Raw genomic sequence first — 26,869 nt, 5'->3', positions numbered from 1 at the left:
GCGGCAAAGGCCGGGTGGGTGCCAGGGCGCGGAGCCGGCGGGCGGGCGCTGAGGCGGAGGCGGCCCCGGTGGGCGCAGCGCTGCTGCCGCCAGCCCCCGGGACGGGGTCCCGCTCGCTCGGGCCGCGTCACTTCGGTCTCGGGCTTCGGTGCGGCGTTTGGGCAGGATAAAGGGGCGGGGGGAAGGCGGCTCCGGACCGCCCGGCGGGCCCCGAGCAGCGGCGGGAGCCAATGGGTGCCGGCGCGGCCGTGTGACAGGCGGGGCGGCCGCTGCCCCCGCCGGGCGGGGAACCTGCACGGCGGCGCTTGGCAGCATCATCCGCGATTGCGGGGCTGACACACGCCTCCATCCTCCTCTCTCCCGGCAGCCGCTCACACGCGCCTCGCCGCGGGCGGAGCGGAGCGAGGGGCGCCGCGGCAGACAAAGCAAAGATGGCAGGGATCCTCGCCTGGTTCTGGAACGAGCGGTTCTGGCTGCCGCACAACGTCACCTGGGCGGACCTGCAGAGCACGGAGGAAGCCGCCTTCCCGCAGGCGGAGGACCTCTACCTCGCCTTCCCCCTGGCCTTCTGCATCTTCATGATCCGGCTGCTCTTCGAAAGGTAACGCCGAGCCCCCCGCGCCGCCCCGGGCTTGGCTGGGCTGGGCGGGCCCAAGGGCAGCGGCGGAGCTTTGTCAGCCCGGCGCCTTCCCCGCCGCCGCTGCACTGCCGGCCTTACCGGGCCCTTGCGTTATCCCTGCCCCCTCGGTCGGTCACGTAGCGGGCCCGATGCAGGAAGGTGGAGGGGTTCGAGAGGCAGCCGGCGCGCTGTTCCTGCCGCCTGCAGCGCGGCCCGGCGCGGGCGCTAGGAGGCGAGGTCTGCCCGGGAATGGGCGCAGCCCTCCCGCCACCTGCGCCGGCCGCGGCGGGCGGGGAGACGGGCCCTCGGGCACCCGTGCGGATCGGGGCGCCTGCCCGCGACCCTCGGGCTGCGGCGGGGCGCTGTCCGCCCCCCTCACGGGAGCTCGGCCAGAAGAGCGGCGGCCGGCCGCGGCGGGAAGCGGTCCCGGCAGCAGAGTTTGCCCGCGCCCCCGCCGCAGGGCCGCTGTCCGCAGCGGAGCCCGCGCCGGGTCCGGCAGCGCCCGGGAGCTGGGGCCGGCGACTGTCCCGCTGTCCCGCTGTTCAGCGTGGGGCCCCGGGTGGGAAGGGGCAGCTCTCGGTGAGCTGAGCAGAGCTGTGCGTGCCCAGTGCAGATGGTATCAGTGAGCGGTGCCGAGTGTCGGGGCACTCCTGTAGCTGTCGGAATGTGGAAGCTCAGTGGTGAAACGCGCCAGGCGCTGTTCATCTCTGAACCAAACTCACCGCTCTTCGAGGCTGCTGAACTCATTAACCACGTTTCACAAATACGTAAATACGTATATATGTGTATTTAAACATGAGGCGTCAGGCTAGCGGTCGGTCGGCAGGGATTTTCTGTGTTTTCTGTGCGTGTTCCCATCCCAGCGGGTGCTGAGCAGGGGCCGCCCGGCGCGGGGGCAGCTGATGCCAGGTGGGTGCTCGCCTGCGCTCGCTGCTGCGCCCCTGACAAAGGTGCTGCTCCCTCAACAGCTGACAGCAAAAGAGCGACTCCTTATGCCAACACCTACGTGTTTTCAGTGGTGTTTTCTTAGGCATGGTATTAGGGTAGTCAAGGAAGATAAGGGAGGACTGGTAGTTACTACATGCCAGAGAAGGGCTGTAAAGATACTTTAAAAATGATAAAAGAGCTTATCTGCCAGGTACTGCTTCAAATTTCCTAAGCATTCCCTCTCCCTGGTTAGAACTTGCCTGTATGCCTAGCTTGGTTGAGTGGACCATATTTGTTTTGAAAAATAAGCTGTCACCGGCTGTTGTTATCTTCTGTGTTGCTTTACAGATTTACTGAACAGCAAAAATTGTCATCTGCCTGAAAACCTGAGGTTGTGAAAAGTTAATTGAAGCAATTGAGTTAAATACTGCAATATGGTTACAAGTGGAGTAATGAGTACAATTACAAGTATTTAGATTATGTCAAATAATTAATCTTTTTTTTTGCAATCTGTATGATGTGTACTTCTGAGTGTTGAAAGCGGGTGCATGATATTGCATCTTGTCATCTGAACTGCAATAAGCATCACAGCAGGACTGTGTTTGATGGATGAACAGCTAGTCAGAGAGATAGTTTCAGCCTCAAGTTTAACTCACGTTTCTGCTAATCCTGATGTGGCTGTTGTTTGCATTGTAGAAGCTGCTCTGATTATGTAGTAGTTTGTATCCACTTGGGTTATTTTTCTTCATTCATTTAAAGTAATGTTTAATTTTGAAATGCATTATATTTTAAGTGTTAGTTATACATATAGATGAGAATACCAGTATTTTTTAAATTCTCTTGTATTCATCAGGCAGATTTTGAAATCTATATCTAGAAGTGTGTTCTGCTAACCTGATTGTAGGTGAGAGACCTCCAAAGATGTTTTATTAACAATTACTTAGGTATGGGGTTTTTCCTTTTAAAATTAAAATCAATTTCATAACTCCCCTGTGAGAGTAGGATCAGGCTGTTTTGTGTGGGATTAATCCACATAGCATGGTACAACAGTGATTTTTCATGTAGAGCATTTTATTAAAGCAGCCTGAGCAAAAGCAACTGAACCTGTTTCCACTGATGAAAGCAGGGGGATTGTGTTTGACTTTGAGGGGGGGAAGGATCAAGCTTTATTATTGCTTATTGCTCATTGGTTTTTTCAGATTTCTGTGCTTTGGTTGTTGGGAGCTACAGAAATCCTTCATGCACATCATAAGTTAAAGGTCTGAAATTATGCATGATTTAGAAGGGGGAAGAGAGGAATATCTTTAAAACTGTTTTTTTTTTTTCTTCTCTATACTAAAACATAGGGTTTTTTTAAACTCAAGTTGTGGATGACATGTGCTGCATCCTGCAACATACTTTTACTGATGTTTAGCAGCTACAGTGATAGCAGCTAAAGAAGAAATAAAATTAGATTCTGTAGCACATTTTAAAAACTTGCAGATTTATTTTAGATCTATCACTGTACTGTAGTGTTTGTAACATCAATGTATTGTCTATTTTGTTTTGTAAGATACCCTAACTCTAATACGGGTGCTCTTGTAATTCTGTACATTGGTAGGTAAGCAGACACAAGGTGTTAAGAATCTGTTTTATATCCATTATTTTCAGACTACTTCATAGCAGCTGACTGCTAGGCTGCTGTAGTAGTAAGGTTTATTCCTCTGCTTCATAGGAAGGGTTACAAACTTCATGAATCCTCACAATAGTAACAAATACAGTTTGGAGGAGGTGGACTTTACATGTCTTTGCTTACGAAGTTCTTGACATGTTTGGGGGATGCAACTTACCATGCTGAAAGTTGATTTTATGTTTCTATTCTATATACATATGTATTTGTGTGTATGTGTTTGCAGGTGGAATTGAAATGATAGAACTTGGAAATTTTGTACATATACATGCATTAGTTACAGAGTTAATCCTAGGAAGATTGTTATTGTTGTTTGTTGCTGTTTTGATGAATTGTTGTTTGTTGCTGTTTTGATGAATCAGCTAACCAAGACAAGAAAATAAGCTAGACACTTCTTTTTTTTTTTTTTCCCTCCTTTCAAATGGGTTACTTTTTTATTGATTTCCTTGTCCTGCTATCCCTGACCAGCCCTCTTGAGTGAATGGAAAAGGTAGATCAGAACATTAATGGTATGTTCAGTCGCCTCAGCAAGTGGATGTGACGATGTTGAGTGCTCCTAAAATAAGCTTTGGTCTGAGGTACAATCTCAGAGCCATGAGATTTAGTGGATGTATCTGCTGAGGTTATCATAGCTATGGATGAGCTGTTAAAATACTTTATTACCATGTTTTTTAAAGGCATGTGACAATTGAGGATACCCCCTGTACTATACAATGCCTTCATGTAATGTAAGTCTCTGTGTCCCTGGATCCTTTCCAGTTCTACTGTGGCAGAAACAGCTTAAAGCTGAATTGAAACTGGTCTTACTAAGATCAGGGTGTTGTAGTTTTGACTGGCCTAAAAAAGACAAATAAACACCTGTTGTTCTGGGTAAATACGTTTTTTCTTCTTTTGTTTGTGGGATACCATGGCTTTTCTCCCTCTGTGCTAGACCTCTCTGCTCAGAAGCAGCATCCTTTCTTAAACTCCTAGGCATCTCCTCTGTGAGGAGTGTGTGCTTATAAAAAAATTGTATTCACTCAGCAGTCAGTGTGCTTGATGGACACAAAGCAAGAGGGTAACACTTCTGTTTTAGAGACTTCTCTCAAGGCAGAAATTGACTGAATCCTCCAAAAGGTTTCATGGTAAAACAGATTTCTGATGTGGTCCAGCTATCTTCTGAGTCAAGTAGTCTGGTATTGCTTCTTTCTTTACACTTGGCTCACCTATTGCAGTTACTCATACTTCATCTTTGCACTGTAGTTGCACTGTGTTTTATTTCCCTCATCTTGTAAGCAGCAGTTTAGGCTCAGATCTAATGAAGTCACTCGGTGAATCAGCAAACTGCTTTTACTGCTTATATTGTAATCCAGCCTTGATGAGGAGCAGTCCTCCAAGGTGATGCTGATATTCTGCAGCTGATGGAATGGCTCATAAGGTCAGAGGCAGCTTGATTATATATAGCAACAGCTGCACTGACTTGAGCTGAGCCAGCCACATCATTTACTACTACTCCAATCAAGATACTGTAGACGTGAGCATATGGAAATTCATGGCTTTTATTTGAAACTGCTTTTGTAATGATAATTCAGTCTCAAAGGTTACCTCAGCTGATTTTCATTTAGTATGTCACAGTAGAATACCTCGTGGATCTGGGTGACATGATACAATGACTGTATGGGCATGTGTATATATATATTTTTGCTACCTATAAAAATTCATTCAGATGACAATACATAGTCTTATGAGTGTTTCTGGTGTGTAGTGTATACGTACAAATTTTGTTTTTTTAAATACCTAGTATCAGTGGTTTTTTACAACAAAAAAGAGGCTAGACAGGATACAAAGTTTGGAAGTGACTGTACTAGCTTTCTGTACTTCCAGCGGCCCAGAACCTCAGCTGGAGAGGTTGGGTGGGGCACTGATGGCTCTTTCTGTCAAAACCTTTTTCTAGGCTGTAATATTTATAGATTTTTTGCTTACTTCCCTGTGTGTTAGGCAAAATCTGATAATTCAGGTGTAACTCATTTGTATGTAAGTGGATGCATGTTCAGTTCTTTCTTTATCTTTTTTTTATCATTTTTTTCCATAAGATGACATGTAGGGCTTTTTCTTTTTGCTTGATTGCTATTTACTAAATGCTTAATTCTGTTGAAATTGAATAGCATATTGAAATTGCTAACATGTATGAAAAGACAGACCCTGGAAATAAAATAACTAAAAGAATATTTCTTTTCAACTTTAAATCAACTTCATTTTTAAAAGTAACAATAGATCCTTAGCAGTAAATAGCTTGAAAATGCATTTAGATCTTGCTGATTGTATTGTTCATTTCTCTGTGTTTCTTTAAGTTACTAATTTTCTGTCATTTATCTTTTTCTTTATATAACCAGTTTTTGTTTCCCAGGGTTGCAGGGGTGAGCTTCAGCCACTAACACTTGCAGACTAACACTTCCCAACAAAGGGGTTGTTTTACCTGGAGAGCTGTTGTCTTCTTGGCCTGTCTCTTACCAGCTCAGACCAGTGCAGTGAGTGCTCAGGCACACTGGTGCTGCCAGTGCTGGCTGGTACACATCTCTGCTGGGTAATGTGGCTGTGTGTTCACACAGAGGCTTGGAGTGTTCCTTTAAAAGGAGGTGGAGTGGATAAAATGCACACTATTTGAATGTCCTTCATATCAGGCCGTTCACAGATGTGTGTTGGCGTTGGTCTTAAAATTAGGAGTTAAATGGGAAATGCATGCTGAGCTCCAGAAGAGAATGCCATTAGAAGGGATTCCTAAAATATCCATGTGAGAGAAGTGTGACAGCTAAACCAGAGCTCTGCCAATGAAAGGTTTCAGTGACGGGTCACTAGTGGGTGCTGGGAGCCTGTTAGTGGGTTTTGTCTGAGAGCAGGTTCCAGTTACTGGTAGCAACTCCAGTTTGGTTCCGGCCTGGATTCCTGCAACCACGCAATTGGATCCAAATTACCTGTGTTGTGTCTCTTTCTGCTGCCCTGCTTCTGCCTCTGTCACTGATTAATAGGTGTTTGCTAAGGATTTATTTTTGGAAAAAGAATAGCTTCTGGTATGCTGCTCCTTTCTACGTATCTGCAGACCAGTGTCTTATTAGTCCATACCAAATATTTAGGAAATTACCACTTGTGATATTCTGTTCCCTAAAATCTATCTCTGTTCCTGTCAACAGGGCTGATGCCTGAGCTGAACAGTGTTTATTTGACTATATTTTGGGGAGGAGGTCCGTTCTTTTGTCTCAAGTTGGTAAATATCCCATGCGTGCCCTAGGCTGACAGTTTATTAGCATGTGGTGTTTCTGTGCCTGTCTAGAGATGGTCTTGGAGTTTGGAGAAGAAAGTTAAAATTACAGCATAAAACTATATAGCTTTTGTAAGTGATATAACCTTATATAATATCAAGCTGTATGCTTAAGACTGTGTTGACACCTGATGGACAATCAGATGTATGTGATGTGTATCAACAGTTCCTTGGAGCTGCTGATCTAACACCTGGATTGCTTTGTGTCTCCCCCCAGAGTGACTTCCTTCACTCACTGGGCACTTACAGATTTTGGGGGACAGCCAAGGGAAAGGAAGGGTCTCTGATCATGAAACATGTGAATCTCTGATTATTTGGAACAGGAGGAATCACTAATGTCTTGCTTTAAAGCAAGCAAAGTTTCTGACAATCAGATGAGCTGAGAACTTCTGTCCTCTGGGAGGAAATGTTTTTAGCACATAGTCCTTGCAGAAGACCAAGTCTGCACCATATGGTGTCCATCAGTTTATGATGATGCCTTTCTGGTTGTTCTGAAGCAGTCAAACTGCAGCCAGGGTGAGAGAACTGGAGTATTTAGCACAGTCAGCTGAAATCCTAGAGATGGTTTTCAGGTGGAACTGTAACACAAACTTGTGACTTCTGCACATAAAACAGAGAGTGAACAGAGAGTGAATTTTTTTCCCCTATGTAGTTAATACCTCTCTTAATAGCAAATTCTGCTGTTGTGAAACTTTAATGTTTCTGAGCAATTGTAAAGCCTCATGTAACTATTACTGATGTAGCACAATCAAATTTCAACTCTCACGTAATTGTACAATTAGTAAGAAAATTTAAGAATTGTAAAGGAGTGTAACATCCTGTTAACTATGTCATGTATATTGGCTATTAATCCAAGTTATGTTTTGCACAGGGAGGAATGAAATGCTAAGGGTCTCCAGACTACCTTGTATTAATGAAATAACATTCAGGTTCACTAACCTAAAACTAATTTTAATATTATAAATGATGCACATTAAAGTTTGGTCTGAAGTGCTGAAAAGCCTTCTCTGTGCTCACAGGTCACACTAGGATAGTTACAGCAAAATACCTAGATCACTTGTAGTTTTTCACAGTGCAAATGCAGTAGAAGCTTCCTTTTAATCATATCTTCACTGTATTGGTTTCTCCTGTATGGATGAGGGCAATAGCCTATAGTACTGTATTAAAAGAAATAAATCTTGCTGACATAGTGAACAGTGGTGCACAAACAGAGGTCAGAGCTTAGAATGTGTTCATTGGCATAAAATCTTACGTTCTTGAGGCTATTTGAGTATTTTGTGCTCTCAGTAGTGTTTATCATTTGCAAAAGCTAGTAGCTCTATTTTTATAAGCAGTGAAATAACATAACGTGGTGTCATCAAATCTACTCACTGCCCATTTGCCATCCTCTGAGGTAAACTTAGTATTTTTTAGTTCTGCAAGCAGAAAAAGCCTTAATTTTGATTTAATAAAAATGATGCTGAAATCCTCACTGCAGCATTGGGATCTCTTCAGTCCCTTTTCACTCTGTTCATGACTGATTTCAGTTCTATATGACATTGAGGAAGTTCAGATACCTGAACTTTGGTTGGGACTGCTGTTTACCATGTCTGTGGGACTCCTGTTTTCACTGAGAATACAGTGGAAGGGAAGCCTACTCTCAGTTTATACTTTCCTAAGGTGTTTGACAGAACTCTAAACTATGAAAACTGCTTTTGTACCAATACTGTCTACCTTGAATTGGTACAAATGAGCTAAACTGCCTAGACTAATGAGAGATGCTTTCCTGCAGTGGCAGGGAATTGCTTATTTGGAAATAAGACTGTGCTCTATAGCTCAAAGTAAAGAGCTTACTCAAAAGCAGTCCCTGATCACAGAAGTAATGTGAAAGGAAGATCAGAGTGGTGTGTTGTAATATCCCTTGTGCTTGCTCTTCCTTGTGTCTGATGTGACTGTGTGATGTGTGTATTGCTGAGACACAGTTGCCTCCATAGTTAGAGATAGGCTGCTTGGTGTGCTTTTTAAGGGGCTTGCCCAAACAAGGTGTGTTCCTTAAGGTGCACAGAAATTAGCCTTGATATGGCAACTGCTGAAACACTGTAAGCGGGCAGTGTAAATGTGGAATGCTAGTGTAAACCAGTGGGCATTACAGTGTGACAAAGCAGACAAAATTAAATGTACATGAAATGAAAGTGAGCTCAGAAATTTTTGGGGTGATGGGTGAACTCAGGTACCACTTCTCAACCATCAGGAGACCTGTTCAGCTGGAGGGCTCCAGTCTCTCATCAGCTGACTATCAGGCCTGCAGCTCTCCTGAGCTCTGCTGTAGCAGATGAGACCAGTGCTTTGTCAAGACCAGAATCCCCTTACATCTGGTAAGACCAGTTGTTTCTGTTGAAAACAAAGTTCTAAGAAATGAGTGGGTCATGAATATGTGCTTGTTGACCAGCTTTTCTGCATTTGTCCATTACCTTTTTCCACTTCAATACTTGTGGTTGTCCAAAGCATGCTGCTGGATGAAACGATCAGGTCCAGGTTGGTATAATAAATTCCTGTTATGGGCATCATGTTGGAAAGAAACTGTTGAGAAAAAGAAATGCAGGTGGTTAGACCACAAGCAGAAACGTGTTGTGTATACATTGAAGCAATAATTGAGTGGTAATTGAGTGGTTGATTCTTATCTGTCAGTTTTTCCCACACAGTAGTATGAGAGGAGGGTGAGAACTGATATGATAAGAGTAGCCTGAAAATATTTCAGTAGTTCCGGCTCCAAACATTTCCCAGTGTTACAACACTTGGACTAAATTAACAGTGATTGCATTGTTATGATGACAAATTGAACTGTAGATGGAGTTTTGGGAGTGCTGGTGGACACAGATTCTTCTTAGTGATGTATGCGAAAGGACAAGAGGCAACAAGCAATTGATGTGCAGGAAATTCTGTGTAAACAAACTTTTTCTTGGGCTGGTGGTGAAGCACTGTGACAGGTTCCCCAGGGAGGCTGTGGAGTCTCCAGTTGTGGATGTACTTGGAGAGCATGGGCATAGTCCTGCACTGATTGACCATCCAGCAGACTGGGCGATCTCCAGAGGTCTCTTCCAGCCTTGGTGATTGTGTGAAATCACAAACCTCACAGAATGACAGAGGCGCAGGCCTCCAGGGCACTCCTGAGACCTGTGTCTGCATGAAGTTTGTAACCTGTGTTGGAAAACTGAATAGGAGAGGATTAAGTTGAAGTTTACAGAAGAAAATTAGGGCAGAGCATGTAACATTTGATTGAATGGACATCTGGATTTTCCATTTTCTGTAGGATAGATCTTCTGATTTTTATTTAGTGTGGTGTGTGAGGAGATGGGATGTAAACTGAGAAATAGATGTGGATCTCCTCTACCTAAGACAGGAATTAACTTATAGGTACCCAGAATGAAGTCTGAGTTGCTTTGAAGTAAACACATTCTGTTCCCCTTCTAGGAGGAATGCTTTGAGTCTCCTACAGCATAAAATTTGATTATAACAGGCCATTTTGAGGATAATTTTAGTTTTGTTCCACTTAAGTTGTTTCTTCTCAACACTGCAATATCTTTAAGATAATTTTGGGTTTGAAAAAATTCACAGAAAGAGGTGCTTAGACAACAGAAAACAGAAATCACATGCCTTACTGGAAAAGCTTTTATTCCCTTTGTTCACAATAATAAGAGTAGATCAGACTTAGGGGAAAAAAGAGAGAAGGCAGTCTTTAGTCTCACGTTCACCAATTCTTTATATTGGTAATAAAATACAGAGTTGAAAATATATTTGTATATGTGTATTAGAGAGAGTAATTTATATGCCACAGTGGCATCATATCACTCTGATGCAATGTGCTTTTTTCTATTTTGTTTTTAATATTCTTACATCAAAAAATAGGTGTAAGGTGTGGATGTAAAATACTGACTACTCTAGAAAATGAGATATTTCGAAATGTCACTTTTTGGGGTGATAATGAAACAGTGATACTTGACAGAAGAAACATATCTTTTCTCCCAGTTAGAGGTACTGTCATGTGTGCTAATCTGGAATTGTTATTTTCTAGAGCATTTACAGGAAACATGAAAAATACTTGATTTTCTTCCAGTTTGGAATGAAATGCAAAGTTAGAAATGTCAAAATTTCATCAGGAGCAGATGTCCTGACTTTCAGCCAACACTGATAAATGGATTTGGTTACAAGGCAAGGATGTAGAGATAAAAATGAGATCTCTGTAGCATTACCAGCCTCCAGAATCACACATTCTATTCTCACCAGAGTTAACCAGTTTGTGTCATCCATGATACACAGAAAGTTTAATTGTGTTTTCCTGTTTGTTTTGTGTTTTATCAGAGGAAAAAAATTACCCCTTAACAGGTAATGTGTAAAATTGCCTCTTAACAGGTTGTTTTTTTGCTAATAGGCTGATGGTTTGTTAGAGATGGCAATAGTTTGAATCTCTAGCCTGACATTTACCTTCAGTTGCAAAGATGAAGAGTGTGCTGGCAGAAATAGGACACTACTTCATCTTGCTCACTCTTCCTCTGAGAGCTGCCTCTGAGGTTTGAAGAGAGCCCAGCTGCTTTTATCCATCACAGGAGTGTTCCCTGTGTTTTGCCTTGCTTCCCCAATAATCCAGGTGTAACACCTGAGTGGTTTAGAGCTTTAAATACTAACAACAAACCTCTTAAATAAGTTGCCTCAAAGGAAAGAAAACTTCAAATTTACCTTGAAGGATCTGCTTTTACACTTATTTTTAAGGGTTCTCAAGGGTTTCAAACTGATCCTAATTTTATCAAGGGTCTTTCTCAGTTTGGTGGAAAAACCAATGTGTTGGTCATCCCCAACTGAAAACCCTTCATGCGCTTATCAGGAAGAAACCATAGCTTCTTTCACATTTTTTTTCTGTAAAGTCCTGGATCTGTACTAGGAAATATTTTTTTTAAATGGTTTGAAAATAACCCAAGTGCATTGACTAAGAAAATGACATCTGCTAAATAATCTGCCATCCTCTTCCAGCTCTCAGACTAGAGCACAGCATATTGAGAAGCTATATACAGAGAGGAGGTATCTGTCAAAGCAAGGACATTGCCAGCTAGGCCATAAAGTGATTCTGGGATTTCAGTCCTCAATATCCAGGGTTTTGTGTACAATATGCACAGGACTCTGCTTCCCTTGAATACCCATGACTGACTTGAAACCTTGACCACAATAGGAAGGTGATATTATGGGTTTTGTTTGACTTTTTTGTTTATTTGTGGCTATGGGTTTCTGTCTTGGGGAAGGCTTGTTGGAATGGAGAGCCAAGGCATTAGTATCCAACATCTTACCTTTTTGTTCACATGTAGAAATTTCAAATAAAAAGTGAGATTAGTTCATCTTCATATATAAAAACAGTCCTTAGAATCCAAATATTACCACTTGCATCTTGTCTTCTTTTTCAGACTTGTATTAATGTCACCTGGGGCTTCTGTGAATCTCTTGCAAAGCTTTAGGCCTGCCTGGTGCACATGAACTGGCAAATCCTAAATCATACATGAAAAAATGAGGATCAGGGGTTTTCATGCTCCCATCCCAGTGACTTCATAGAGTTTACTGTGAAACATCCTGGATTCCATACATCAGGCTAGTTGTTGGTCTTCCAACATTAGCATTTGTTTTCCTAGATTAATTTTAATGTAAAAAGAGCATTAATTTTGTGAAACATGTATTACATGCATAAAGAGTTTTGTCACACAGTCTTATCAGGTTATTTGCAAACAGTAAGGTCTGCAGGAGGTGTAAATTACAGTGTCTTTGAGGGTGGTTGAACTGACTTGAGGATCTGCATTACACTTGAATATAATTTATTTACTCAAATGTCCTGAGTCTGATCTTCTGCCAATATAAATTAGAAATCAACTTTTGCTGAGTTTTATCAGCTTACAACCTCTGTGAAAGACCAGAAGTTTTATGACATCATGCATGGTCATTTGTATCCATGGGATTTTAGTAATATAGTAATCTAATCTAATAATTAGGTTGCTGTTTTAGTTATTATGAAGCAAAGCAACTTTATCTCTATACCTATATATATGTATATATAAATAAACCCTGGCATTCTATGGAAACTATAGTCACTGCCACAGTAACAATATCAGCAGCTATTGAGAGTTCTGAGTACAAACAGAAAAAGAAAAGTGTCATCCTTATGATGATGACAATGTTTGTTCCACATGTGATGATTTTGTGATTTAGAGAGTACAACAGGTTGTGTGTACAATTTGATATTAAAATAGGTTGTAATGATGACCTCCATCACTTTCTCAATAAGTCTGCCACTCTGCTTCACAACAAGGCTTTTTTTGCCTTGCCTGCTCCTGCTGCAGGTATTTGTTTATACTGAATGACATAAAGAGGCCTCTGAATGAGTGCACTTGCATAATGAACAGTGCATTCATTGGATCCACCCTGTATTTTCTTTCAGCCTCCATCCACTGAGCTTTCTTCAGCTGAAGGCTTGGCAAAAGTTCCCTCTCAGCTTTTCCTTCAGAAGAGTGGTTACCAACCAAGAAACTTAATCACAGGAGTGAGCATGGCATCCTTCTGACCCTCCACACTGCTGGCCTGTGGGAGAGTAATGAAAAGTACTTTGGTCTGGTTTTGCTGTTGACATTGAAAGAGTGAGGCTCCTCATCTCAGGAGGTCTCAATTTGAATATTATAGTCAAGTAGAGGACTAAAATTTAGTGTGCTTGTGTTTTCTGATTATTTTGAGTAATCTATCATGGGGCCTGGGGTCCTTTTTTTATGATATGGGGATAACTACAGTACCTGCTTATTGCTTCTAAAAAATTTTTAGTGAGAACTATCACTGATAGCAAAAAGTTTTTTGCAGAGTGAGAAGCTCTAAGCTCTAACAGCCACTGAACAGTTAATTTTTTGTTTTTGCTTCTTAGCACCTTCTTGACTATTGTCTTGCCTGGAAATTTTCTAGCTTATTACTTAAAAGAAAGAAAAGGAACACTTCATGGTTGCAAAATGCAAACTGTCAGGCTATTTTAATTTTAATGGTATCACCTTGCTTATCCATTTACAGTGTTCCCAGAAGAGTCATACACATTTTCCTTTCTCATTTCTTACCTCAGAAATTGTATTGAAAGCATAGCAATAGCAACAGTAGTAATAGTAGAGTTGATTATTTGCCTGTTTTGAGGGGGTGTTTTCTGATGCAGGTCTATAAAGGGAACTTAATGCATTTGAACAGTTGAGAAAGGTCTGAACAATAATACGATGGTTGCATCACTGCCTGTGTCTAATAAGGCTGTGTAAAAGTGAAAAACCAGCAGAAGGAAATGCTGATGCTGTTCTACATTTGGCATGGGATAATGCTTGGCATGAAGACCTGTGAGTGGAGGAGGGCTGCTGTGTGTGGCAGTGCTCTATATCAAAGAGATGTGTCCTCTTTATTTGGCTAAAAAGAAATAAATTTTGTAACTCACTAAAAATATGGATTGTAATAATGCTTTTGGACACCTGAATGTTATCTAGGACACAAAAGAAAAAATACTTACAAAGTTATTCTCTTGTAATTGTTGTAATTTTAATTAAGGACTTCTTACTCTTAGGGTTTATTTATGACAATAGCGCACTAGTGGAGTGTGCTTCAGCTGTGAGTTTGTAGTTCTAGGTTTAGATCTTTCTTCTGCAGCTGGATTGTTTATAGTATAAACGAAATAATGATAAAAAGCAAGTTCTTTTGGTCCTACTGCAGAACAAGCTGAGTGAATTTGGCATTCCAAACCCTCTTAACAGCATTAAAAGAATGAGTTATAAAAGCAGAAGTTGGAATACTTCTGTGCCATCAATAAATATTTGCATCTCAGATGACAGATCACGACAAGTCAACCCCCTCATGAGTGTGAGTAATGCAGATAATTTTTGTGGAGATGCAGTGCAGCAGCCACATGACTTGTGGTGTGACAATCTGCTGCTCTTCAATATCTTGACACTTCTGTTGCTTACTTGGAATTCAAAGTTTAGAGAACTAATTACTCACCAAACTCTTCCTGTACTTGGTAGGTAAAAATGGTTAATGAAAGAGGTTGAGGGCCAGAGGTAGGAATGGGGCAGAGAAGTAGAACTGGAAGGAGCACGCAGGTGTCTTAGGGAGAGTGGGAGAGGGGAGTGGGACTAAAGATACCTTGTGTGTGGGGAAAACATGACTGTGATGTAAGTGTGTGCACCTGGGCGGACTGTGGTGTAACCAGGCATGCCTGTTTGTTTGTGTCACCAGAAACAATGTGTTTGCAACTATTCCCTTCAGATATGCTTCTAAATTCAAAGGAATATGAGAACACTTATATCCTAGGCAAGGAAGAAGCTTGATGTATGTATGTCTTGTCTTCCTCAAGTTGTTAACAAAACATGAAACAGACCTGAAAATTCTTCAGAGGAATTCAAATTTTACCTTTTTTTTTTTTTTTTTTTTTTTTTTTGGCAGTAAGAAAGCCATAGTGTTTGTATCATTGCAGTCTGGTCCCACGTGGAAGGTGTAGCATGCCCAGCCCCACACCCACCTTCTTGCAAAATCATTAATGAAGACAGATGACAACTAAGAGATGCCAGCTGGGTCAAAATGATTATGGACTGGTGTATATTTAGCTCTTCTGATGACATCTAGAAATCTGTTATTTGGGAGGGACAACGCCCTTTCTTTACTTTCCAAAATAAGTAAATTAATAACCTTCCAGGTTGGTTGGCAAATGTAGGTACTGTTATTTCTGGCAGATCTTAGTGGTAGATTGGGTCCTTGTCATTCAGCAGAACCCTGTGCTGGGTGGTCAGTGAGACCAGGAAGTGGTCTGAAAGGAAATAAAGGAGATTTGTGTTAAGTGTCATTGGGGAAAGTGGCTTGCATCTGTAGAGGTTAAAAATAGTGTTAAAATGAGACAATTTCTGATTGGTGAGCTGAGAGTTCCAAGAACAGAGGATTTACAGCTGAGGTGACAAACCTCAGTATAGCCAAGAACAATGGGTGACCTTGATTATGGAGCAAGTAGGTGAAATTTGAGTCTGGTGGGCCATTTGTGACAGAGGGAAATATTGCTATTGTTACCTGTCTAAAGTGAACTCTGCTTTGCACATTGCAACTGCCTGACAAACTCTGCTGTTGGCAAACCAAGACTGATAAAAGGATTCTTGATTTTAAGATAAAGAACATTTCCAATCAGCTAGACAAGGCATCCTTAATGGTCACAAGCTATCACAGCACAAAAGTACTGCTTAAATCATCTGGGGAACCTAATAGTGTGCTACTCCTATGACTTAATTAGCAGACAAAGTTTCTTTTATGACTTTAAGAATAGTGCCAAAGAATTGTTCGTGTTTTATGGTGTGCTGTAAGGGGGGATGGTGTCTGTGTGTGTGAGAAAAATGGTAATGTTCTCTAGTAACCCAGAACAGTTATGATTGCCTGGATCATCTAGAAGCACAAGATGTTTTCAGCAATTAATTTATAGACTGAGCAGATGTTCCTGTGGCAAGAACCCACATAAAGGACTTGAGCTGTTCTCTGAAAGACTCGCAGATATTTTCCCAATAACTGAGACTTAGGGAAAAAAATCTGCAAACTTTATTTGGGGATTTTGAGAAACACCTGTTTCATAAAGGAGATCTTCTGTTAAGTTTGTCATTAGACTATCAATCATAAGATACATTAATGATCTAACACAAGGAATTTAAACAATTTAAAAAATTCACCTTCTTTAAATAGTTTGAATGGTTTTGAGAGCTATTGTAAATTGCATAAAACATTAGTTTGAGTAGCTTTTTTAATAAATGAAGGAGAAAGCAATTTCCAGTTTAGTTTTTATGATTTCAGCTACTATTTTAGAAGCAAAAATAAACTTGGCATCATATAGGAACAAACCTAGCTGAGAGTGTTGATCTGCTAGACATCATTAAAGAACAGCACCAGTTTCTGATTGATTTGTGGGGAAAAAAAACCCCATACTAATGCAAATGAAGTTTCACAAGATATTGTACAATTTATCTATTGATTAGGATAGTGAAAAAACACCTTTTTGAATCTCAGTGTTTCTCATTGTGGGGCAGTATTTAAAACAAAAGATAAATGAAGGAAGTATTTAGGTAAATGCAGACATACTATCTCACCACTGTTCAGAGGATTAACACAAAATGAGCTTTGCATTTTTCTAGAAGCAAAAGATCTGTTTTAGACCATCATGCATGAACACAGCTCAAGTAGAAATACTGAGCATTAAAGTACAGGCTTCAAAACTGAGTAAATATGCCAAATGTTGCTACCTGTCAATGTAGTGGTTCCAGAATGGTTTTAGTTTCATATTTCTCTTGCAAATGCTTGTTTTTCCTACTTTACTTTGTCAACTCCTCATATCTACCTCGAGAATTCCATCCTTGCCATTTCTTTGCTTACCCTCTGATCCAGTATACATTCAACAGAGGGTTCGCATTCTGAATGTCTTTCTGGGTTCAGGTCCAAGATGCTTCCCCCTTCTATATGTGTCACTGTCAAAAAATCTGGTGAAACAAACATGAACTAATCAGCCCAAAAGAGAGCCCAAACGTTTTCCTCAGGATTTCCATAGTTTATCTAAGGTATTGAGGCAATAATTCTTTATGGCTTGCTGAGTTAAGGATGAAAAATTATTCAAGACAATGAAAGTTCATCTGTAACTGCTATAGATAAGATGCTACTCAGAAACAAGGGCTAAATGGGGCTGGTTTAGATGAGTTACGTGCAGCATAGGCTTAGCTTCAAAGGAATTTAGCCAAAGGCAGGAATGGTAAAAGTGAAAAAAAATATCAAAGACAAAGGCTCCCTGGGCACATTCTAGAATTTAGGATGCAGTCTGTGTAGTCTGCTACTCAGCTGTATACTGTGCTCCAAATGGCTTTTCTGGGTGGTCTGGGACAGTCCTGGATTTGCTGGTGAGAGAGAATGGCTTCAGCAGCACAACATAAACTCTGCACAGCACCTGTGTGGAAAGTGAAATGATGATGATTTTCATTGAATTGAACGAAAAGGGCTCAGGATTGGTTGTGAATTTTGCCAGCCGGGTCTGCACGTGTCACATTGCACACTGGTCATTCTTTTCCACCAAAGGAAATGAGCGAGGCACTCCTGCCTGGCAGCAGCACCCTCCCCTCTGCCCCAGCCCTTGCTTTGCCACCTCTGGAGCTTCTTGGCTGCTGTACCAGCGCCCCTGGCACGGCAGGCACCATCAGCACAGCACACGAGGCTGCTGGCACCGCATGGTTTGAGGAGGTGCTTGCCACTAAGAGCTGGGGCTGCTCCACCCCAGCCTTCAGCTGCCAGTCAGCAGTCCTGTGGCATTCACCCATGTGCAGGCTGTGGTATGAGCCTTGCCAAACCTGTTAGGCTGGCCATCACTGCAGTAAGTCAGGAAGTTGATTTCTTCACCTTCTTGCACAAACTTGTCCGGTAGCACATTGCATGTGGTGGAAATAGGGTTCAAGAGTGATTTGTTTTAGTATTTGCCTGATACAAAATGGCTTTTTTTTATGATAATGAAATAGAGTCCCTTCTGTCTCTGCAACAGAAGGAGAGAAATGACTAAAAATGAGTAAGCTGCAGTTGGATTGTCTTAGTCCCTACATTTTGTGAAGATTTAAAAACCCACTTAATGCCTTTGTGACAGTGAATATATGAATTCCAGTGTGAGTCCTTTTTTCCAGACAAGAATTGTTTAAACAATTCTCAGGGTGGTGAGTAGATATAAACCTAGTATTATAGTTTCTCTTTGAAATCTAGTGTCAAAATGGAAATATTTATGAGATTTCTAAAACTTTTCACCAGGAAGCTGTACAAAATACACTAGCAAGATGTCATTAAAAGCAGCAGATGCTATTATGGTTTTGCTGCAAGCACAGCAAAAGTGAAAGCACAGCAATTCCTCTATTTTTGCTTCTTTCTAGCCTATATTTGTCTCTTGCCCCTTTCCTTCTACATCTATTTTCTGACATGCATCATTTATTTGATTGCTAATGGACCCTAGTAGCATTGAGTAGTACATGTGCTCTAGGATTAGGATTTGTGAATAGGAAAGACTATAATGATTTAATTTTTTTTCCCTTCCATCTGTAGTTGCACAGATGACCTCCCTGATATGTACCAGGCAGAAGCAATTTGAGACCTGCATGACAGGTCTGTTAATTGATTCCTTCAATAACTGCTGAAATCTAAAGGGGGAGGAGGGCTGGGGAGGAATGGCAGCGAGGTTGACTAGCAAAAGATTTGACCTAGATTTTTCAATCTGCATGGCTGTGCAGACAGACTCAATTATAAATCTGCTGCTATAGAAGAGCTTTTTTTTTCCCCTTATGTGAACAGCTGCATTGATTTTGAATGTTCAAATTTGGTGTGTTAAAACATAAAATTTTGTCATCATTGTATATAGTGTAAAGTGTCATGAAATATGCACGTGTGGTGAGGAAGTAAGGGAAGTCACCTACTTCTGGTGGATTTCTGTGGGGTTTGCTGCTTTCTGCCCTGCTGCTCGATCCTCTCGTGTGTGGCATTCCATGCTTGGCTTTTTGTCCTGCCTGCAATATTACTGTGTATGTGAAATACACTCACTCTTACTTTGCATAGGAGCTATGGTACTGCTTTGCACACAAAGCTAAAGGGGGCTGAAAGACTTTTGTTTTAAATTTTTTGATAGCATCTCTAAACTAATAATTTGGCTTTCTTATATCTATTTATAGCACTTGCCCTGGCCTTTGCTTGGTTTGCTTGTTTGTTTATTTTTCTTTCCTTATTTAGCAATGAAGCACCAGGGATTAGTACTAAATTCTGCAGCAGCATGGGGATTCATGACAGGCTTTGACCAGAGCTTTGATCCTCCAGATGCTCTGAATAAACATGACAACAGACATTTGAAGGGGGATATTCAGTTGCTGAACAGATTTGTGGATAATGTTTTTCTTCCTTTTGATTAGAGATTCCTTCTAGAGTGCCTGGTTAACTGATGCATGGTCTGGGGTTGGCCAGCCCAACAAGCGATTTTTACCTTTTCTGCATTTCTTAATAACTGGTTTGGTTTTTGAGCTGTTTGCATCTGCTACAGGAAAACCATAACCTACTGAAAACCAGGAAACTGAGTTTTGTTCCTGAAGCTGCTGTGAGATCCTGCTGAAATGGTGTCAGGAGACTGCATAAACCCATCCTTGCTGGTTACATCCTAGCTTCCTAGCTCTCTGCCTGGAGGCTCTCTTTCGTTGTGCTGTAGGCAATGGCCTTGGAATATGGCTTCATGCTGCTTTGCAGTTTCTCACTGTTTGCTTGTGATCTCTGCTCTCTCATGGCACTGCTGTGGCTCCAGTGTTGGCTGGTGCCAGCTGGAGAGGCTCTTGGAAGGGCTAGAGTTTGCAGCTCTCGGCTGGCAAGGAGGGGACCACAGTGCTGGGGAAAGAGCAAAGCCAAGGTGGTGTTGGACCAGGGGAGGTTCTGTAGGCTTTGTGGGAGCTCCTCCCTTAGCCAGCCCTATGTGTCAGTCAGCAGCACTGCCCTGCATTAGGCTTGGAACTGGCTGCATGCTGCTGTGCCCTTGGTGCAGCACCATTCATCAGCCCTCCTTCTCCCTCCCCCCTTTGGCTTGCCAGTGCTTCTCTCTGAACCTGGAGGGATATCCCTGTAGGTAGAAGCTGCAATGGAATAATTTCATCACTGTTTCCTATTCTAAAGGAAACATTTGGAATTATGCCATAGTCCAGGGTATTCTGAAGACTTTTCCTTTTCTTTTTGTGCCTGGCTGTAGCTGGTGGAGTCAGCAGTCCTGCTTTTTGGGAGCCAGGCTGTGTCAGTAATTTTCTCTAGGGGGTCATGGCTAACATGCATGTCAAGAAAGTGACTGTCAGCCCCAGGAGCTGAAAGGAGGTGCTCTGAGTATCCTTCTTTGGCATCATATCTGCTGGCCTGACATTCCCAGTCCCACTCTGAGCCCAAGTCCCACTTGGGCTGAGGTATTTGGTTGTGTATCTTGGATATAGACATCATGTCTAATTTGTTCTCAAGGGAGGACAGAGTTTGACCTGTGATTCTCTGTGAAGTTGCTAATTACCATGTCCTCAGTGCTTGCAAAGCCTTCTGCAGTTCAGGCACTGTGCAGACACTTAACTGGTGTGCATGCTGAGTGTTTGGAGTGTGTGCAGCAGGGAAGTGTGAGGCTGGCCAAGTGCATGTGGTGGGCTGTAACATCTGTGTTTGCCTGGGCTGTTATGGGCAAGGCTTCCAAAGAAGTCCTGCAGTAACTCCTGCCTCAGTATTTCTCCTCCCTATTCCATCTTCTCCTTTCTTTGTCCTCTTGCCAAGTGTACAGCACTCCACAGTTCAAGTGCAATACTGCACATGGCTAATCTGTAACCCAGCTGGGTGAGAGACTGGCTGTCACTTCCATTTGGGTTGTCAGATGAACAGAGTAGGTAACAAACAGAGACTTTGTGCTTTTTGGGCTGAGCTGCCTCATAATTATTGTCCATGTGCACCAAAATGCTCAGTTTACCCAGAGCAGTGGGAAGAGCTCTGAAGACTTGTGGAAGAGCTCATCCCCAACAAGGCAGTGTGTTTGTGTCTTCTGTTCTGCTGGGAGGGTTTTGGTGGTTGGGCAAGCTTTCAGAAGCATGTACACACTGCTGCTTTGCTCAAACTGCACCCAGACATTGCCATCAGAGTTGTTGTAAAGGATTTTTTTTTCCTTTTTAGTTATACTCTTAAACAAGAATTCTTCAGTGACTAACCTTAGAAATGATGTTTCTTGCCATTTAAAAAAAATGTAACTGACAATCTACAATTCTGTAAAAATCTTCTATAATTATAAAACTTGTATGGGTTCCCAGTTTTGGTTTGCATCTCAAGCAGCACACATTGTGGTGTGTTTAAAAACAAATAAATAAGCAAGACAGTTCTAATGATCCAAAGGAGATGAAAAGGATTATGGCACCCTAAGCAGGAATACAAAGAGTAACAAATACTTGCCACTTGAAGGTTTTGAGTAGCTGTTTATCTTCCACATATTTTGTTACCAGCCAAGGCAGATAGGTGCTCTGTCTACTTTTCAGCACAAGGCACCCTTCTTCTTATTTTTTTCAAATTCTTAATAGTAAAAAGGACTTTTTCTGTTACTATCTTAGCATCACTTATTTGAGGCACCTAATCTCATCCACTGGGGAACAATGTTACAGTGTCAGCTCAGGCTTCCTCAAATACCCACCTGCCCAATTTTTTTTTCCTTCAACTTCTGCTGGTAGAGATGGGCGTTTATATTGCAATACTCTTAGGGAACCATGTTTTAGTCACGTGTCCTGTAGCCAGGTGTTGTTTGAAATTGTAGTGTGCAAAGTTGCTGACAAAAATCTTGTAATGAGCTAAAAGAAAATATGATTCCAACAGTTTCTTGTGTGTTTTGCTGTAGACAATACACTTGCTTATGGATCCAAAGTGTAAATCACTCAGAATATAGACATGAGATGACTTATTTTCTTTCATTTGACGCATGCTGCAGCATGTTCAAATGCTGTCGAAGCTGGTGGGCCAGCATTGCTGCTGCAGGGTGAGCTCCTCCAGATGGCTGACAGCTGTGCATGCAGCTCACCACTGCATCCTGCCCGTGGCTCCCTTCCCTGGCTGAGGTTTCTGGCTGCAGCAGCCCAGGGAGTTGTTTCCAAAGTGTCGTTTGGGTGATCCGCTAACAAATCCTATTATTTGTTAATGGGATTTGTTCTTGCACTGTTTGGTCCGATCACTGATTGTTTATCACGCATTAGGGCTACAATGAGATGCCAGTCAGCTGTGTTTTGAGCTTTTTGTGTGCAAGACTGATTGTTTGCCTGTGATGGCAGGTTTGCTTTGGGACAGCCTTAGTGTGGAAGGCAGAAAACATAGGCTGTGCATTTCAAACACTGCAGTGTAGTATTTCCTGCACTACATTAGTGGGCATTAGTTTCCCCAACTCCCCAAGACAAGGTCAGAGGGTCAGTAAACTCATGTGGAGGGTTGGGTGTTCTGCACTTCTGCATACAGAGCTGCAGCTGCCTTCCAGATTGCTTCCCTGCCTTTCTGAAACAGTGTCCTGTTGAGCTGGCAATTAAACGAGAAAGCTTTAAGAATATTCAATAATAGAACAGAGAGGTGAAAATGTACAGGAACACTTGGAAGCTAGTGAAGCATAGTTGCTTTTTGTCTTGTTGAATGTTTTGATCAGTCCATATGGTATTTAATGATCATACAATTCAGGTGGAAACTACTTCTTAAAAGGGGTTCACCTGAGCTAGTTTTTGAGATTTTAGGTGTAAGCACTTGTATAGGTATTTTAATAAATATTTTGCTGAAGCACTTATTTTGGGAAAAAATATAATAAATCTTTTGTATTATAGGTATCCTAATATGTTTTTAAAATCTTTTTTCTCAGAAGAGAATACAATGTAAGAAATACAAAATTAAATTTCCAAAGCAGAATATCAATATGGTCCTGTGATGGCTTAACTTGAGCGTCTAGAGGGTTCACCTTCAAGGTTCCCAGTGTCTCAGTTTAGTGATGCTGTGTTGATAGAGTGAACTGGATCAGATCATTGATCCAGCTGAAAACTCCATGCTCTTCTGGGCTGGTGTGCAGTGATAGTCTTCAGTTTCTGGAAGCCCAAATCTGCTTCTTCTGTGGCTGCAGTAAAAGTGGCAGAAAGGGATAAGTGAGGGAGAGGGAGCCCAAGCACTTCAGGTGGCTGCCCGTGCTGAGGGTGTGGTGCCTGGGCAGTAGAAATGGCTCAGAGCAGCCTGCCACATTCTCTCTGCAAATTTTGAACAGCTCTTATTTTCTTAAGTAATACCTATTTAAGAATAAAACAGGGGAAATAATTTATTGTGTTGTTTGGCTGTATGCTTCTTTAAGAATAGGTTTCCTGAATATCTACATGTGTCTCTAACCTTTTTGTATTGGTAGCTAATTAGAAATAAACTGAGGAACTATATTGTTGTACCAGATAGGAACTGGGTTTTGTTCTGAGCTTGTGTAAAGTGTCTGGAAAGAAATAAGGCTCTAATTCTGGTATTTTAGTACTCAGACACTGTGCTGAAGTTTGATTGTATATACACACATATATTAAAAGTACGTACACACAAATATATAAAAATATATGCTATTACATATGTTTTATATATATATGCTTGTTTCAGTGTACCATATGGATTTGTGTTCATATACATACAGAAAGTGCAGTGAATTAATACTATTGTGATCATTTTTTGTGGTTAATACCTGCCAGCCAGAATGAAAATTGGTTCCTCTTGAAGCTCCTGCAAAAGATTTGATGATTTTGTGACTTAGCTCTTGGAATCAAAGCTTAACCTCCAAGCCACACCAACCATCCCTATTTTCAGTACTTGCAGAAGTACAACTGTCCTGCAGGGAGGAATCCATGACCTATTCCCTCTTCAAAGGGAACAGAATAAAGATTTAGTTTGAGCACTCTACTCAGAGCAGGAAAGTTCCTGAAACATGCCCTGCCTCCTGAGGTGGGGAAAAATAGGATTTGCACCAGAGGTAGTGGTTTGCCCATAACATTCAGGCACATATTGAAATTCTCTGTCTTATGCCATGACAGCCCACCAGCAGTACAGAAGCTGAACTCACGCAAGGACAAAGAGAAAGCTTGAAAATACTGAAATCCTTTATTGTGTGTGCTTTTCTTAAGTTTGTGGCACTGCCAGGTGGTGTAATGCCAGCGTTCAGGAGCAGAGCATGCCTTCAAGTCATGCAGGCTGGGTCATTTGCTCAAACACAAATGCACACTTGGAGCAGACAGAGGTTTGGGCTTTACTTTTCTTGCAACTCCTGCCTTTGCTCAGGGCCTGGTTCCATAATCCATGGAGCAGGGCAGGATCCTTGTGCCCCTCAAGCCCTGAAATATTTTAGGCACTTAATTGTTTTTTAATGTTCTATTGAATATAAAGCATTATCTTCTCTGCTTTGAAAAAATGTTTTCTAACGTGATATAACTTAATAAGTTTCTGTTCTTGGTGAACAGTATAATTTCCCAACATTTCTGATACTTGTCAATATTTTCCGGGAAGTTGTTGCTGAAATTTTAAAGTTCTGTTCTGTGACTTGGTAAAGTCTTTAGACTGTTTATTGTTAGTGATTGCTAGGGTTTTTAACAACATCCTTCTTTATTTGGCCTTCTGGTAGTAAATAGATCAGAAGGCAAGTACATTAGAATGTAAGGGGACCTTGATGAGACAAGTTAGCATGCGCTGATCAGGCTGAGACCTACCATGGGGGAACCTGGAGGAGTAGCATTGACTTTCTAGAGGGCAGTGGATGGCATGCCTTGGCTGTTCCTTTACTGTAGACATGGGGATCAGTCACAATTTTTAATTTTTTTTTGCTCACAAGTTAAAGATGTGACCAAAGTCAAAGATGCTGCAGGGCCTGGGGGATTAGAACACTGTCATTGTGTTAGACTAACCAACTGCAATTTAAATATTAACTTGTCAGTCTTTAATTTCTTTCTGTGCTGTCTTCCTGCCCTTTTCCCTGTCCAGAATCAAATCCCATTTGGACCATGTGTCTTTTCATATGTTTTATGGTTGGTTCTTTGTTTTGGTTATCCCACACTTGCTGAAATGAAGCAACTTACCAGCTCTCTATTTTAGAAGTGGCAGAGGAAAGTACGAATCTATAGTGTCAGGAGAGGCAAAGGATGCTTTGGGATTGACTGTTCATTTTTACCCAGTGCAAGAAAAGAAAAAGCAAAACCAAAACTGGCCGGCAATGTGTTCAAAATGAAGGGGGATGGTTCTCCTCACGGAGTCTGAATTTACACTGGAGAGCTCTGCCATAGACCGTGGAAAGTTTTCACAAGCTCAATGAGCTACAAGTGCAGCCTGAGGAGGAAGGGTCAGCCCTTTGGGGACTGCTATGTGCAAAGATGCCTTTTTTGGTCTAAATAGTCCCTAAGCCACAACTTTCTAGAAGTTGGGAGAATATTTTTGCTTCACTGACCTTTTTAGCAGTGAGCTACAATTTTGGAGCCTGAATTTTACCATTGACCCTGACTTGTGTGTCCTGATTTTAATGCAAAAAGGGTGAGAGTGATATCTTCAGAATTGTATCATCCATACCATCTACTGCCTTGGTGATGGTGGTGGAGGGCAGCTGAGAGAAGGCACCATGGGTTAGAGGTGGGGGCACTGGAGTCTATCACCATTTCCATTCCTTCTCCCTCTCCCTGATCTGTGCTTGGAAAGTTACAGAGTGACTAAACTTTATTTTTAGAGATTACAAAGAAAGAAAGCATTAGACAGCTGGCTGCAAAAATATTTATTTGTGACCTTTGTCTACATTTGTGCAGTGCTTGTTGCTATTCTGGAGCATGTAGTTTCCCTTGATTTCACTCTTACAGTTTAAGGAGAAACTGAAATGCTTAAAACTTTACGCATACGTATATTTTAAAAAAATTGCTTCCATATCTGGAAAAAAGGACCACTTCTGTTTGTAAAGTCCTGGCCTTATTTGTTTCCCATTTTTGTAGTAACATATGGACTGGAAAAGCAACTGGAGCACTGCTGGTAGGGGCCAGGCTGGAGTAGTCCCATACTGGGGGCCGAACACCTCCTGCATGAGTCAGTCCCATTATGAACTAACCTGCAGAAAGGATGAAATAGATTTTCCAACTCTGTGGGGCACAAAGGATTAGCACCATGAGTGAATAGGGTCTGGAATTGGGTCAGTGATCAGTGGGGTCTGGCCTGCAGCTTGTGATGGGAGCTAGCAGGTATGCAAAGGTAGCTCAAGCCAAATGTTACTGGTCATGGTTTTTGTTACTGGATCAAAATCTTCAGAAAATGGGAGTATTTTTAACTTTGCACAGGAGGACATGTGTACTTGAGATGTGTGTTTTCAGTCAAAAAGGTAGGAAAATATAAATGTGAGAAATCCATTGCAAAGATGAAACAGTTTGACAGTGATTGAAAGAAAGGTATGGGTCAGTCATATTAGTTGTGTTTCTTAAAATTAACTCTGTTAGGACAAAGCTTGGCCTAATAATGCTGTTGAGTGATGAGGATAATTTGTTTTATTTACTTAAAATTATGTGGTTTTACTCTGTACTAACAGTAAGTCTGAAAGCTGAAATACATTGTGTCTTATTGGATCTTCTGTAACATAAATTATTGTGAAACATAAAGCCAAAACTGCTGCTGGGATAGGTATGCTGAAGTGATAACCCGGTTTATCTACTGATTTTGTTCTAGAACTATGGAGATTTTTCTGGATTTAATAATTAAAATTAATTATTTTAATTATTACTAATACAAGTAACTTCTGAGTTAAATAGGT

General features: G+C 41.6%; 1 protein-coding gene across 1 annotated transcript in view; it reads left to right on the top strand.

Annotated features, from left to right (window-relative positions):
• Nucleotides 1-289: 289 nt before the first annotated feature.
• CERS6 (ceramide synthase 6) overlaps nucleotides 290-26,869 on the top strand; it is a 95,400-nt gene continuing 68,820 nt past the window's right edge. Inside the window, exon 1 of the mRNA XM_058028159.1 lies at nucleotides 290-601. Within this exon, the coding sequence (XP_057884142.1) occupies nucleotides 432-601 (170 nt within the window). The 5' untranslated portion in view covers nucleotides 290-431. The remainder of the gene's footprint in view (nucleotides 602-26,869) is intronic.

Source organism: Melospiza georgiana, chromosome 7, assembly GCF_028018845.1.
Source record: "Melospiza georgiana isolate bMelGeo1 chromosome 7, bMelGeo1.pri, whole genome shotgun sequence".
NCBI classification, from domain to species: Eukaryota; Metazoa; Chordata; class Aves; order Passeriformes; family Passerellidae; genus Melospiza; species Melospiza georgiana.
The sequence above is the reverse complement of the archived record's forward strand: the minus strand, read 5'-3'. Positions and strand labels throughout refer to the sequence as shown.